Below are 16187 nucleotides of genomic sequence, written 5' to 3'. Positions count from 1 at the left end.
TAATTGATTTATTCATTTGCTGCCACTGACATCCAGAGCAGTTAATAGAAAATAATCTCTAAAAATGGGTCTGGACAGATATTCCCCAGTACAGTGATCCATCATCTGAGGCTGTTTTTATATAATGTTGTTAAATTCATCAGAGACTGTAGCACTATTCATCAACTACAGACCTACAGAAAAAGATGTGCACAATGGCCTCTCAGTGCTGAAAAGGAGCTCACAGGTTCTGGCTTCGACTGAATTTGGTTTGTTGTGCTCACAGCGCATTAAAGTTCAGGTTTATTGACAGGCTTCTACAGACAGTCATAGGTAGCGAATATCCCAAAGAGAACCCCACCGCTGTCAGTTCTCAGACTAATTCTTGATAGGACGACCATTAAGTATTAAACATCTTTTAATAAGAAACATAGACTTATTGATTTCTAATAATAATTATTTTGTTTCTGGAAAAGAAGTGGTTCATAAACACTAGAAATTGAGATCTTTTCAAATTACTTTTGTCCCAGTCCTAACTTCCATTTTGGAAATGAACCCAGATATGGGCTTTGACTAGGCCCAAGAGTATCCACTTGTTTATTCTCAGTCAGTCCTTGGTGGTTGTACTGGTATTGTCATTTTTCAGGGTCCTGCTTCTGTTTGATTTTTTGTTTTTGTTTAGTTTTTTTTTTACAGATGGTGTTACATATTTTCCAGGCTCCCTCTGATACACAGTGGAGTTCATGATGGACTCTGTGGTGTCCAGGGGACCATGGGTACGTGCCCAAAATGACATCGTCAGAGTATCTCTACAACTCTCACAGACCGCCCACATAGTGAGGAACACACTGCTAATGGAGACACACCCACCGTAGCTAGAACAGAACCAGACATTAAACAGCCAGAGTGAGACTTGACAATTGAGGAGGGGATTTAGATACATGTGTCTCTATTCCATAGAGTCTATTGAATGGGGAATAAACTGCCTTTTAACAATGTGAGACTATTAGAAATAAAAAAAAATTCCTCAAAAGACAAATTTCCTTTATCTGCTGTTTCTGGTGTTTGTATGTACAGATGTGTATTACCTCAACTATAGAACAAAATGGACCTAAAACCTAAAATATTAGCTTAAATTCATTAAAATACTTGGGATTTTACCCACATGTAATCTATGAAAAGAAAAACCAGATCTGGCTATCCTTCCTTTCCTCTCAGCAGAATAATTAGAACTGAAAAGACGTTTGCATATTGCAGAGCAGAGCTTTGTGGAGGAGCAGTGCACAATTTACACCACCACTACTTCCATTCAAATCCTGACACACTGACTCTAATTAACCTTCTTTTTCTCTCTTCTCTTCTTGAGATTTTTTTTTGTTTTTTCCACTATAAAGCTGAGAACACAGAAACAGGCTGAATGTAAAGGCTCAGAAGAAAATAAGAGGAAGGTGTTTCATTATAAATAGCATTGTTTTCAGATCATGATATTACTAATAACCATAAGCAAAAAACTGACAGTGCTCCAGATTATCGTAAAGCAGAAAACATGTTTTCTCAGCTCATTGCCAGATTGTCTGTCTCAGCAGTCCAGCTGGTTCTGATTCTGATTCCTGTGGATCTAACCTGAACTGTTCCTACTCTGGCTCAGCCTCTCCCTTGCTGGATTTTCACATTTTCATTTTTTTTTTTTTTTTTTGGATCAGATCAAATTGTATTGCTTGATCTATACTCTGTCTCCCTGTGTGGTTGGTATATTTTGCTTCATGGATTCTAGATTTGAGCTGCTGTGGGTCCCTGCATTTCGAATAAAGCATCTTTGGGTCTGTTGCTGCAGTGTGCTGCTACCACTCAGTTTGTGGTTTTCCTTCTGTTATCCTCACATCAGGCTTCTCCCGAATGTGTCTCTTCACAAGGACTCCTCTGTGGTTGCCTGGACTCTTCTCTTCAGCTGCCCTTTGGATCACCTTTTCAAGGGTCAGATTTAATATCTTTTGCTGAAGACAATTTTCACTCAGTAAAATTCTGAAAACTTATAGCTTCTACTTCTTCTCTTCATCGTGGATCCATTCAGTACAAAAACCATGACTAAGGTCTAGGCAACAACAAAAGAGCATTGATTGAGCATTGACTTGTACAGATGACTGATTAGCTCAGTGTCCTAATCTTCAGCTAATATTTAAAAATACTTTGCTTTGATCGTACACAGAAAATGTCTCTCATTTACAGAAGGAGGTCTTTTTAAGAATATATAATTACAGCTAAAACACCATTTGACAAGTTCTGGTATAGAAAATCTTAAACTACTGAAGATGTTTCATGTCAATGTCAGTGTTTTAAGACTTTGTAGGTACCCTTCCTTCTAAGACAAGGCAAACAGTGCAAAAACATTCCTATTGTTTGTTGTGAATAATGTTGTTATGGACTACAGTTGGTTGTCAAGAGTTTTGCAATAAATAAGATGTGAGTAATGAACAAATATCTTCTATGAGTTCAAAAGCAGAGTCCTCTTGGCTGTTGCACAATAGAAAAAGAGGGATAACATGTGTGGGATCAACTGTGAGCTGATGCCATCTAGTGGTGAAGGGAGAAACATGCAGAGTTTAGTTTTTTAGTAGCTTCATTTTTTACCGGGAAGGAGCAGCTTTTTTATGGACTGACTGAATTAAATTTCCACAATAGACCGACATTAAAAGTGTCAGCAATACGTTTTGAGATCTATTTTTCCTGACATTTATTTGAAATATGTTTTTTCCACCATAATTTGTCATTAATACTAACATTCCACAGAAGAAAATGTATCCATCCACCTTTTGTAAAAGGCACGCTTTTCTTTACTTCCAAACCTAAAAATAGGAATAAAATGGTATATTTGCTACATGATATATTTGCCAAAAATATTAAGTTGTGTTTTTTCAAAAGGTCAGTTAAAGGTAGTGGCTCTGATCCAATTTTATTTAAACATATTTGGAAGTTTGTTCTTTCAGAAAAGAAAGCACATCTGGGATAACAACCCTGATACAAACTGGACTAATGTTGCAACATTCAGTCATAATTCACAGTGTCATTTTAGCAGAAACCCAAACACACCATAACGGTTTAGACACATTAACAGCGGTGCTCAGCAGTGGAGGAAGTCACCATGAACTCTGAAAATATTTAACAGTCCTAATTCTTGTTCTTGACTTGGGTCAAGAACAATAAAATGTTCCCAAAGACAGAGGCATCTACACCAATGAATTAAAGCATTATGGAAAGCAGTTCCAGTTAAAGACATCACTTTTGCTGGTGAATACTGGGTCATTTTAGAACATAACAGATGTTCTAAACTCTAGTTTATTATTTTTGAGGCAAATGTCATCAAGTCATTTGATGACATTTGCTCATCTTCAATAGTTCAAGATTTTTCTATACCAGAACTTGTCATGGGAAACTGCTGAGACATAATGAAGCGTTGGTTCCACCAAACCCAAATGAGTTTGTGAGAGCGAGCCGTCGGCCCTCAGTCCTCCATGGTTGTGCTGTGCAGGGAACATAGTTTAGGTTGAACTCAGGCTCAGTGCGGTCCAGGTTGAGGGTTGGGGGCAGCACCCCATGGTAGCAGGCCAGAGCAGTGAATGCTGCCTCCAGAGCCCCGGCAGCACCCAGCAGATGCCCTGTGGCTCCCTTAGTAGAAGAAACAGCCAGGCTGTCAGTGCTGTGCTGGAAGAGCCTCTTAATGGCTGCATTTTCTGCAGCATCACCCAAGGGCGTGGAAGTGGCATGAGCATTTATGTAGGTGACATCTGTCGGGGAGACTGCAGCATCTCTAAGGGCAGCAGACATACACCTGTTGAAACATCAGACAAATGATTAAGCAGGTGAAAAAGTTGATCTGACTTTCTACTTGATTCCTGATGTCAATGTTGAGGAAAAAAAACAACAAAAAAAAAAAAAACAATGAGTCACCTAAATGCTCCATCCCCATCTGAAGAGGGTGCAGTAATGTGGCTGGCATCCCCTGAAAGTCCGTAGCCCAGGACCTCTGCATAGATCCTGGCCCCTCTTCCCTCTGCGTGACCCAGCTCCTCCAGCAGGACCACGGCTGCCCCCTCTCCCATCACAAACCCGTCTCTGTCCGGATGGAAAGGCCTGGAGGCCAGCGGAGGGTCGTCGTTCCATTTGGTGGCGAGGGCACGTGCTCTGGCAAAACCGGCCATTGACAGTGGTCCGATGCAGGATTCTGTTCCGCCTGTAACCATAGCAACAGCATCCCCGTGTGCGATGAACCTAGCTGCATCACCAATGGCGTGAGAACCGGTTGTGCAGGCCGTGGACACAGAGTGGTTAGGGCCCTTCAGTCCGTGTTTGATGCTGATATGCCCCGCTGCCATGTTGACCAGGATGCGCGGCACAAAGAAAGGGCTCACTCTGTTGTAGCCCTTTTCTCTGAAAGCGGCGGAGGTGCGAGCAATCTCATCCAGTGACACCATCCCCATGCCTACAGCCACCCCCGTGTTAAGATGCTCCTCTGGGCTTTGGGGGCACCACCCTGCGTCCTCAAGAGCCAGCTGAGCAGCCCCGAGAGCCATTGCGGTGGCCGGGGACATGCTGTTTAATTCCGCACGTGTTGCAAATGTTTCCTCCCTAAACTGACCCTTATCAGACCCTCTCGGTACCACAGCAGCCACCTTACAGGGGACAGTCCTGTACTCCTCAGGGTCCAGGGCGACAATCCCACTCTGGCCACTGATGAGGCGCTCCCACACCAGAGCGGTGCCTGTGCCCAGGGGACACACCAGTCCTATTCCAGTAATAACAACTCTCCTCACAGAGTGCTGTCCATACTGGGAGCTCTGGGTGGGATGGTTAGAACAAAAGGCAGCCTTATGAAGCAGAGTTCTGGTGTAATGAAGATTCCGTTGGAGTTTTGTCCAACAGGACAGAGATAAAGCGGACATTTTAATATTTCTCACAACTAAACCGACTAACCGAAGAAAAACACTAAAGCAGCTAGCCTTAAAAGCTAAGAGTTGATTGTTTTTAGCTTGTTTTAGGTACCAATGATGAACGCCATTTCAGTTTTATTAATAACAAAAAAATAAACTGCCTTATTAGCTGTTTTAAAATTAAGAAATGAAATAAAAATATAGTTTAAAAATATAACTATAAAAGTATAAACACAATTTCCGTGCAATTTTGAAGGTCCTGATATTTTGTTAGGCAGCTTGTGGGACACATTCCTCAAGGACCCCAAGCGGAAGCAATTTAGCTCTTATTTGAAAGTAGCAGTAGTCATTGGCGCTACATCTTCTACCAAAAGCTATAAAACAAAATGTCTCTGTCTCCGGCGGTCACAACACTGTGTGACAACTCTGACGAGGTCTTCCTTGATGTGGCCAAGTTGCTGCTTACATATGCGGACAACATTATAAGGTATGTCCAGTAAACGGGTCAGTGGAATGTGTCAAGGTCCATCGGGATTTACTGTATCTTCCTGAAAAATACCCATTAACTGTTCTGCTTTCTTTTATCAACTTCACAAGAAAACAACAACAAAAATAAAAAATAAAATAAATATTCCGTTTTATGTTCTATGTACGGTATGCATTTGTTATGGTTTTAATAAGGTGATACACCTTTTCTTCTGCAAAAATGTCAAACCTCGTTGTAGGTTTTTTTATCAGGGTAATTTTGGTGTACGTGTCATCATTAGGGATCAGCGTAGAGGTAGAGATAAATTCTGTCTTTTCTTACATGTTCCGAAAACGCGCGCAACACAAATAGCAATAACATTATATATTTGCCAGTTTTAAGTAGAATATAGTATTGCTTATATCTTCACAGTGGCGCAATTTGTAGCATTTCTGGGTTCGAATCACAGCCTGGGGTCTTCTTGCATAGAGTTTGCGTGTTCTTCCTGTGCATACGTAGATTCTCTCCGGATACTCCGGCTTCCTACCACAGTCCAAAAACAAAACATGACTGTCAGTTTACTTGATCTCTCCCAATTCTCCTTAAATGAATTTGGAGTTGGGTGTGTGCATGATTGTTTATCCTGCTTGTCTCTGTGTTGCCCTGCGATGGACTGGCGACCTGTCCAGGTTGACCCCGCCGCTCATCTGTTGAGTGCTGGAGATGGGCGCCAGCACACATCGCGACCTCACTAGGGATAAGCCTGTATGATAATGGATGGATGGATTATTAACAGCCCTCAGTGGAGCTTGAAGGTGTTTGTTATACAAGTACATCTCCGTTGATCAGCACACCCTCAGTCCAAGAAGGTCTGGACAGTCATGGCAGTGTTTCGGCAGGTTATAGTTCATGGTGGACTTCATCCTGGGGGTTAGTAGATGTTTCTTGAACGTCCTCATTTATTTCTATTCCGATCTAGAGTGTTGTGGCTTTAAATGCCTTGGTACCTGAGGGGCTGAGGTAATTCTCTCTTTGAGTCTTCAGACGTCTTTTTTTTTGGACCAGAATCATTTCCATCCTAGTGTAACTGTCTCCTAAGCTGTCTCTTTAAGAAAGTTTAATATCTCATTTTTATCGTTGCATATGTAGCACTGACCCATTTTTACATTTTCAATATCTGTCAGAGAATGAAACCTAGTTGTTTTCATAAAAGTGATGATCTGTGGACCTCATGGTACTTTGATCACAGCAGATTTGTGTCTGGTATTAAAACTCACACCAGCTTCCTTTAAAACATTTGTAATCACTGACTTTTAATTTTAAATATGTAGTAACATGTTCACTGAATAGAAATCAAATTCTGCCATCTTGTTTTCTATGTCCCTGCCAACAGGTGTCCAACTGAGGAAAAGTACAGGTCTATCCGTATAGGCAACCCCACCTTCTCCACCAAGCTGCTGCCTATCAAAGGAGCTGTGGAATGTCTCTTTGAGATGGGATTTGAGGAGGTAAATGGACAACTATCATTAATGTTAGTAATTCGAAAGCTGCTGCTCCTGTTGTGTAACATTGTTACCAGCTAATTTCTCTAACCGTTTCTAGGCTGAAACCCATCTGGTCTTCCCTCAGTCTGCATCAGTGGAGCAGCTGAAGCTCATCAGGGACTGTATTGCTGCAGAGCGGGATCTGAGACTGCGTGGGGGGCGTCCTGTCCAACCTGCTTCTCAGCCTGCTGTGGCCTCAGTGTTGGTACCGGAGAGCTGCGCTGCTGCTTCCAGCCCACCAACAGCGCCATCTACTCAACAGCCATCATCTCTGGTAGGTATGCTCACCGCTTCTGCGTTGTTTCTAACAGTAAAGCGTGTGCATTCTTCTTTGATTTTCTTTGTATTCCAAAGATACAAACTGATCTTTTGTATCTTTAAGGTACAAAGATACCCTAAAGATATCTTTAGATACCCTAAAGATGTATTCTAAACTGATCTTTGGAATACAAAGAACACAAAGATCAGTTGTATTCCAAAGAATACAACTGATCATGTTTGTTCTTAGAATGATCATGAGCAACTTTTCAATTTCAGAAATACTTTATTGATCCCAAATGAAAATGAAATGTTGATGCAACTCATATTAATTCTAATTCAAATTTGATTCATTTGCATGGTATATTGTTATTGATAATCCTCTAGGGCCACTGTCAGAGATGCCTCTGCAGAGCAATGTGGTTGAAGATTCCTTAGTAACTGTTACACAGTGAGACGGCCAAACATTTTAGCAGCAACATGGAGTTCAAGCAGGGGGATTTTTATGTTATATACTGGATTATCAGTGACTGCATTCAATTGCACATACCTGTTAACGCCCCTCTGTTAAGTCAATTTAATTGAGTTTTTTTGTACTGCACTAATTCTCTAAATTCAGTGGCTTTATGTCAGTGTTGTGTGATACAGACATAGTACTGTGTTGTGGTGGAACAGGTCAGGTGGTGCTGCTAACATGTTTGACTGCTACTAAAAACATTTTACATGAACCAGTCTATTGATTCATTTATTGATAAATAAAATCAAAAGATTTGGTAATATTATTGTACTGTAAACAATCAGCTTTGGCACTTATTGCATATTGCATCATAATCTAGACAAAGATTTGCTCATTAAACTACTAAATATGCATAAAAGTGTTATAACTGGAGTCTAACATATGGTTATACAAAGATTTTATACAATTTAAATGTTCTAATACTGAAATAAACAAATATGATGCTGTATGCTGCATAATGTGGCAAATGTAGTATCTGGCCTTACCTCTCAGAACAGAATTGGTGTTAGTAAGGCAGAAGGCGGAGCTGATTGGTTCACATGGGCTGGAGCAGCAGTCCAATCAGCAGCAGCAGGGAAGGTGAGGCTACAGTGCAACCAGTCAGACTGGAATGGCACAGTCTACTCCATGAGTCAGGAACACATCTGGTAAGTGGATAAAAGAGAAAGCGTTTGACTTTTGAAGGCTTTTGACACAATGAACATTGACATACCAGAGAGCTGATTTTGTCGACTGGTACACTGCACTGTTCCGTCCTCTGCTCCCAGACCAGAGCAACATCGTGAGCAGCAGGTAAACTCAAAGCTCCGCACCACCCCTGCCTTGTTCCTGCTCACCCGGACAGAGGAAGAAGCAGCAGTAGATCAACACTGCTCAACTTTTTATTAAATGCTACTTTGGGTCCTCTAGCCCTGTCTATGTATGTCTTAGCCAGTCATGGAATCCGCCATTGTTCCATCTGGCCTGGTGGTACGAAGCTGAGTCTACATCTTGAGACTGTATGGTTTGTAGGGCTGTAGTGATACAATAATCTCACGATACACAATATTCTGCTCACGATATGATATATGTACATAGATATATATATATAGCGATATTCAGCAAACGATACAATTCAATACACTTTTGCGATTTTCTGAACAATTTTAGAGGGACAGAGTGATTTTGGTGACATTTTGTGACTGTTATAGAGTTGGACTGAATTCATTTAACTGAAAACTGATTAAAAGCACCAACTACACAATACCTGGCTCTGGTTGGACCTGGACACAGACTTAAAGTCGACAGCTGGACAAAATGAATCAAAGTGGTGAGAAAACATGTTTAATTGAAACAGTACAAACTGTAGCTTACATGCATTTGTAAAGTAAATACAGTCCACCAAGTACCCTGCTCTGAATAGTTTGATACCTTTTTAACCTTGACACTTAACATCTGAAGGAATCACTCTAAGCCTGATGACCTAATCACTCTCCCGGCAAAGCAAGCAGTGAGTGAGCAAGGTGACAGTTGGATGTTAGTATACTTGCGAATGAATATCAATTTTTTTCTAGGAAAGAAAATCTCGATATATATCGCAAAATCAATATTATCACATAAATTTATGATATTTAAAGGGCATGATCCACCTAAACATAAATTTGTTAAGATAGAAATAATATTTTTAGCCAGCATCGACAGTCATTCATTCCAAGCCATGATCTCAAATAAGTAAATTAAGTTTTGGAATAAATTTTTGATGGAGTCTTAAAATATTTGTGGATTTTTAAAAATGGCAACTTAAAATGAATACAAAGAAGCTAGCATTATGGTGCTATGTTGCAGTCCGTTAACGTACCTTGTATGCTTTTAAGCACTGTCAGTACCTATATTAATTGCTTATTAAAGTTGGTGCTCTGCTATGACTGATTGCGACTTGAACACACCCCCTCCTCAATGGAGAGCCCTGCAGAAAAGAGGAAGTTGTGTTCCATGGCAGTCTCTTTGCTTCCTACATGTTCAGTCCTTCAAAACTGGTGCCCTACAAAGGTGTAGCTGTCAAAGAGTTCAGCTGATATCACTTTCAGTCTGCTTAGTTGACTAACTGCTGTTTTTGAAATTGTTGTGTTGGAAATGATTGCCTCTAAAAAGGAAAAAAAGAACTTCACAATGTCAAAGAGGGTCTAGCAAGCTTTAGAGTGGAAACAGAATCATGGTTTTCTCTGATCAATCCTTCTTGTGATTGTATGGGACTCATTCAAAATCAGTTACCTGGAAAAGATCAAGGGAAAGCAGCCATGAGTTTAGGAACTGATCAAGGTAGACACTTCTTCCAGCAATCCAGGATCAACCTGCTGAGAATCAGAGGATTTTCCAACAAACTGATAATCAAGAGGCTCAGACATCAGAACATTGGGATCCTGGACTTGTGGTTGGGTTGTTCATCTCAGTCTGAGTCTGTAGTTGGTTCTCCAAATGCAGATGGAGAAACAGATGTTCACTAACCGCGGTAGATCCAAACAGTAAGAGATGTGTAGGTCATCAGTCAGGTTTAGTTCAGAAGTTGATCTGAGGCGTGATCTGTATTTTAGACAGAATTACTAGTTATGAAAACCAGTATTGCCTTCACTCAAACATTTGATCAGTTTGCTGATCAATGACGTTGGAAAGTTTATTGTTCATCAGTTTACTGTAGAAATGAGTAAAATGTCTAAAGATACCACCTGTGTGAGGAGTGACTGTACATCAGAGGGCCTGAGTGCTCACACAGTGCCTTTTAAGCTGAGCTTTATAGAACTTGAGTTTACAATTGGTTGGACAAATGTATGATTCCATTCTGTTATGTGGAAAATGGCAGAGAGTGCATTCACTTGGACACCAACCTTTGATGTGGAAATAAAGAAAAAACTAAAAAAAAAACTCTGATGTTTGTTTTGTCTTTCAGGAGAGCAGCATGAGTTTCTTTGTGACTCTTCAGTCCAACTTCCAACATGTGATGCAGTATGAAAACCCCGAGCTGCAGCTGAAAGCCAGAAGCATCATCCCTCACCACCAGCTGTCCTCCTCTGCTCAACACAAGCTGAAGGAGCTGAAGGAGGCTGACCCAGGTGAGATCACGGCTCAGCAACCACACCCACCCCACTCTGTCACACCTATGCTTTTACCTACCCTGCTCACCTCTCAGAGAATCAGAGGAAAGTCATTTTGCTGTCCTTGTGTGTAGAATGTAAGCTGGGAATAGAAGACTGCTTAGTGCTGGAGCTGCTCCGGTGGTTCAAGCAGGATTTCTTCTCCTGGGTGGACTGCTTGCCCTGCAGCCAGTGTGGGGGCCCCACCAAACACGGTCCGGCCCTCGGTCCCACGGCGGAGGAACTGCGCTGGGGAGCTCAGCGAGTGGAGAACCACTACTGTCAGAGCTGCCAGCTCTCTACCAGATTCCCTAGGTATATGTGTGTGTGTGTGTGTGTGTGTGTGTGTGTGTGTGTGTGTGTGTGTGGGTGTGAGTGAGAGAGAAATGTTTAATACAAGTTCTGTGGTAAGGACTGGTATTGAAACTAGAATTTAGTTTGAGATATGATATAGCTGTAAATAAATATTCAGAGATGCACAATTTATTAATAGCATTTTTTTTAATTATTGCTGTTTTAACACTGTAGATCATATTAATTCAATTTCTTTTAACAAGCTTGATTCCATTTTTTATTGAGCATTTGTGGGTTTTTGTCTCTTATGGTCAACATTAGGTATAATCACCCTGAAAAGCTTTTAGAAACCAGGAGGGGGCGCTGTGGAGAGTGGGCCAACTGTTTCACGTTGTGCTGCAGAGCCATGGGCCTTGAGGCCAGGTACATCTGGGACAGTACAGGTATGCCCATGTTCCATAGATCATACAGTTCATCAGTAACCTGTCATTTAGTATTCTGTTGAGTGTCACCTGCTAAACACCTTTTCTCATTGTTTTTACTGCATTCCTACCAGAAAACAGTTTTTTTACTGTGTAGAACTTTCAGTTCCAGTTATCACTCATAAAGTTGTTATATTCCTGTATGTTATAGCTTCCTGCAATTTGTTCCTGTTGGTCTGCAACCAAAGCTTTGATCCTGCTTGCAGTAATGAAGTGAATATAAAGCAGCGTTTGTCTTGTTGCAGACCATGTGTGGACAGAGATTTACTCAGTGTCTCAGCATCGCTGGCTGCACTGCGACTCGTGTGAGAACGTCTGTGATAAGCCGCTGCTGTACGAAATCGGCTGGGGAAAGAAACTGGCTTACGTCCTGGCTTTCTCCAAGGACCAGGTCAGAGCAGCGCTTGGTCAGCAGCTTCTGCTTCTGCCACTATCAGTACTGACACCCTGCATGCGCCATGTTCCAGTCAAGCAGCCGCAGAGATTGAATCCTTTCAATCACACAACCCAGTCACTTGTTGTATTATCGGTTATAAAAAGTGACAAGATGGAGCTGGAGGATGTTCAATAAAAGCTAAACATGGTAGAAGTTACACTGCTTGCTTGGTGGATTGAAAACAAAATGAGTAAAATCTTAATTAAAATAATATGTTGAGTTTACTTTGGGCTCAGGCCTATAATGAATGTTGATCAGTTAGGTTGGATCAGGCTTGGCCACAGTGCATAAGGACTCTATCCTGGGCAGGTTGGATTTTTTTAAGCTCGATATGAACTCTAGATGGATGGAGGATACTTTCAGGAAAATCTGTGTTGCAATTCCAAACAAGGTACATTTTTGGGTGTATGATTGCTAGGGTTCTTTGATAAGTAAAATAGGTAAAGTTAGGTGAAATAGGGTAGGCAAGAATAAGCTTGGCTTCAGCCTATTCCTTTTTTGGTAAGTTATGGGTTTGTGTTTATTGTTGTTTGTTGTTTTTTTTTGTTTGTTTGTTTGTCATGTGTCCACATGACAAACACATTGTCCACATTTACCACATTGGTAAATGTGGACAATTTACCAAAATAAAGTAATGATTGATTGATTGATAAATTGGCCCTGATGTCCTTAACTTTGGGAGATTTGCAATCAGGTAATACTAACATAGGAAACCGATCTTATCTATGTCCATAAAGGTCTGGAAATCAGCCACTGTCCCCTTCTGCTCTGCCCTGAGAGAGGGCCCACTGACAGACACCAGCTCATGTCTGTTAACAATAGACATGAGCATCACAACTTTGTGATGTTATTATATTTAGTGACTTTTCAGACCAAAAAAACAGTATCAGTCAGAATGGGAATAGGTAGGTCAGGCTACTTACAGATCAGTGATTGGCCAGAAAACTGCAGTCGGTGCATCCGGTGATTCACTGATCACAGGTTTGGCCTCAAGTTCTAATATCTGGTGTTTGTAAAGCCAATATAGATATTAAGTATGAATTATATTTGAAGAAATAAAATAAAAACATCTTGGAAGAAAATGGAAAACAATCCTAACTTCCCCATTGTGTGGTCAATAATGTTGTATATTAGAAGCATAGTTAATGACAACAGTCTCTGTGAAACAGGGTTCTACTATTATTTCAAAACAAAATGGTTGCAGAGTTAAAATTTTAAACTTTCTTCAGCATCTCTCTTCAACAATCAGTGTATTTGGTACGGTTGGGTTTCCTGAACAGCAGCATGAAAAGGCTGAAACATGACTTCCACACAGTTTCTCTGAGATACGCTTTTCAGCTTTCAGATATTTCAGTTTCCGTCTGACTGGTGACCAATCAGGGGTGAGCCAGCTGGAAACGGCCTGAGTCTAGTCTTTAGCTGATTTTCCAGTGCGTCTCTATCTCAGCCCACTTCCATTTGCATCAGGGATTGCTGATATTCAAACCACCATGGTGCTGTTTTAAATTACAATAATTACACATAGAAATCTGCTTTTTACAAAACCACAAACATGTTTGGTTATGTGACAAATAGTTTTAAGTATTTCAGGGTATTTAAGTTGATCGTCTTGTCAGGTGTTCATGGTCCAGTTTGTTTTGTTTTTTTTCTCATTGCGGAGAATCCAATGTTTTATGGTTCAACATTAGTTCTAATGTAGATATTAAATTCATTTCACTTCATAAATTCATTGAGATTTTAATGGTTAAAACAAAGAGCACACTCACATTTTGTGTTTTTTTTTTTTCTCCCCCAGGTGGTTGATGTGACATGGAGATATTCCTGCAAACATGCAGAGGTTTTGTCGAGGAGAACCAGGGTGCAGGAGGCTTGGCTGCTACACACCATAAATGGCCTCAATGCTGCTGTGAGTCCCAACGGTTTCTGACCTGCTTTTCAGAATGGATCGATGTGGTGGCAGTGGTGAAAACATAAAACCTTGTATTTGTTCTCTAACAATGAAGAGACAGCAATCCCTGAGTCCAGACAGGAAGAGGGAACTGACAGAGAGGCTGCTTGCTGAGCTAGTGGAGTTCATTTCACCAAAGACACCCAAACCTGGAGAACTGGGAGGCCGCAGCTCTGGGTCTTTGGCCTGGAGGATGGCGCGTGGGGAAACCAGAGCAGCTGATAAAAAGGTATCCACACAGGTAGAGTAAATCACTGAGATGAGACCGATGCCCTTGAACAAGATGATGAGTGGGTTAGATCAAAGTTGCAGATTGTTTCTTTGAGCTGGGGCAAGAGCTCAAAGACCACCTTTCAGTCGCTCCTTCAGTTTTTATTGTTGCAGTTTGCTAAATATTCTGAATTCATTTAGAGATTTTCTAGTCCCACATAGCAGTTTACCTTAGAGCCACATTCAGATGCAGATTGGAAGGCAACATGTGGTCATTGCCTTACCGAGGGGCACATCGATACGTGGTAGAGGTGGAAGAATGTATTTTTCTTATTATTTAACCATGCATGTGTTTGTTTCAGACTGAAGCTTTTGTGTTCACACCGACTGATGAAGAAAAGAAGGCCAGGTTGCTTCACGTGCGCTACAGTGCCCCAAAGGACCAGTACTGTCGGGTGTCCAGCTCCTCTGAAATAATCCCAAACTGGGATCAGTGTGTGTGGACAAAGGAGTCCGTCTTCAGGAAAGTGGAGAATGATTGGAAGATGGTGTGTTTATTATTCTTGACATAGCATTAAAAAAATTAAGTTTATGCTTGCTTTTTAGTAAATGTTTAAAAGTATTTAAAGATGTCTTAAATAATTGCAACAAACAATTTTATTATATTCATTCAGTTTATTACATTTGTCTCAATTTCAGACTCCTAAAATGAATTATTGTGCTGCTAATGGTTAATATGAGTAAAAATCTGCTTTGATTTTTAATGCAAGACTTTGGATTTTCACTTGTTTGAAAACCTTTTAAAACTTAATACCAAAGAAAAATAAGATGAAAATAAGTACACATATATTTAGAGTCTGAACAAAATTGCTGGTAAACTTATTACCACTCCTCTTCAAGCCTAAGTTCTAAACAACATCCAGTATACTGTTTGTGGCTGTAATTGTGGTTGGTTGACTTTCTTTCTTCAGGTTTACATCGCACGGACAGAAGGCTCTACTGTTGGAAGAATCAGCTGGAAGTTTGACTTGGCTTCAGCTGGGTTGAAGATCCATTCTGTCTCTGTCATGGCCAACAGCAAAACCTTCCAGTCTGGGAAAGTCTGCTGGAGTTTGCAGTCGGGACAGATGACAACTGAGTTTTCTGGCGGTATATGTGCTATGCTTTAAGGGGAACAAAGACATTTTATTATCCGTTTAGTTTTATGTCTAACCTTTACCTCCTGTTTTTGAACCCTCAGATGGAAGGCTCCAGTCGTTCTCCAGTCTGTCTGGATCTTCAGAGCTGATTGTGGCAGCAGAACTCAGTGGGGGAGACGGGGACACCTCCTGGCAGCACTCTCAGCTATTCAGACAGGGCTTGAACGAACAAGAGGCTTCATTTGAAGTCGTCATCCAACTACAAGATGCATAATCTTTGTTTTTACTTTAAATGTGACCATTTTTTTCCCACTTTTAATTGTCCATGTCTAGCTTGGAACAAAAAGAATCTGAATACAGTTCACATTGTCAGAGAGAATAGTGCAATATTTAAACAAGTGTGTGTCCTGATAGTAGATGAATGAATGGATATACCTGTTGCATATTTTTCAATTATTTGGTTTGGGGCATTAACTCATAAACGAGGTACAAATGTAACCAGAAGCCATACAGTTTTGGAATATTTTCTTTCAATGTTAAATGTATTTACAATTTGAGGTTCAAGGGCAAGCCCATCACAGTTCTGATATTTCCTGTTGGTAATAAAAGTCTTATTTGCAGTGTTTTATAATTATTTACATCACTTCATGCAGGCAGTGTTCTAATTGCAATATGTTGGTACGATGAGAAAGGCATATTGCTATACAATAAAGATAAATTTAAGATTGGCAGCGCCGATGTAAAATTTAACGTCACTGTTTTCCTTCAAACTGTTTTACTTCCCCAAAGTCAAAAGTCCGTAGAAGTCGAAGAAATACTGTATATCATAAGCTCGGCTTTTTGCCGCCATCTTGCGTTGAGAAAAGAGCAACGGTTAACTTA

General features: G+C 40.7%; 2 protein-coding genes across 6 annotated transcripts; one reads left to right on the top strand and one right to left on the bottom strand.

Moving 5' to 3' along the window:
• Nucleotides 1-650: 650 nt before the first annotated feature.
• oxsm (3-oxoacyl-ACP synthase, mitochondrial) lies at nt 651-5014 on the bottom strand. 2 transcript variants are annotated; one of them, XM_015054234.1, is made up of 3 exons: nt 3925-5014; nt 3397-3805; nt 651-3346 (listed from the first exon to the last, which is right to left on the bottom strand). In XM_015054234.1, the coding sequence occupies exons 1-2, from the start codon at nt 4914-4916 to the stop codon at nt 3400-3402; spliced, it is 1398 nt and encodes a 465-aa protein (XP_014909720.1). In that variant the 5' UTR covers nt 4917-5014; the 3' UTR covers nt 651-3346; nt 3397-3399. The 2 variants fall into 2 exon arrangements, with proteins under 2 accessions (XP_014909720.1, XP_014909721.1); XM_015054235.1 differs by having other exon boundaries at nt 651-3350; nt 3401-3805.
• Nucleotides 5015-5198: 184 nt separating this feature from the next.
• On the top strand, nt 5199-16033 carry ngly1 (N-glycanase 1). Of its 4 annotated transcripts, none has more exons than XM_015054226.1 (12): nt 5199-5391; nt 6764-6878; nt 7000-7188; nt 10613-10775; nt 10892-11111; nt 11412-11533; nt 11818-11963; nt 13804-13914; nt 14012-14197; nt 14529-14714; nt 15138-15315; nt 15407-16033. In XM_015054226.1, the coding sequence occupies exons 1-12, from the start codon at nt 5291-5293 to the stop codon at nt 15577-15579; spliced, it is 1890 nt and encodes a 629-aa protein (XP_014909712.1). In that variant the 5' UTR covers nt 5199-5290; the 3' UTR covers nt 15580-16033. The 4 variants fall into 4 exon arrangements, with proteins under 4 accessions (XP_014909712.1, XP_014909709.1, XP_014909711.1 ...); XM_015054223.1 differs by having other exon boundaries at nt 6973-7188; nt 15138-15312; XM_015054225.1 differs by having other exon boundaries at nt 5200-5391; nt 6973-7188; nt 14012-14185.
• Nucleotides 16034-16187: the final 154 nt, after the last annotated feature.

Source organism: Poecilia latipinna, unplaced genomic scaffold, assembly GCF_001443285.1.
Source record: "Poecilia latipinna isolate Pla-1442-1.1 unplaced genomic scaffold, P_latipinna-1.0 Scaffold1240, whole genome shotgun sequence".
Taxonomy (NCBI): domain Eukaryota; kingdom Metazoa; phylum Chordata; class Actinopteri; order Cyprinodontiformes; family Poeciliidae; genus Poecilia; species Poecilia latipinna.
Note: the sequence above shows the minus strand (reverse complement) of the source record. Positions and strands in the feature narration are given on the sequence as shown.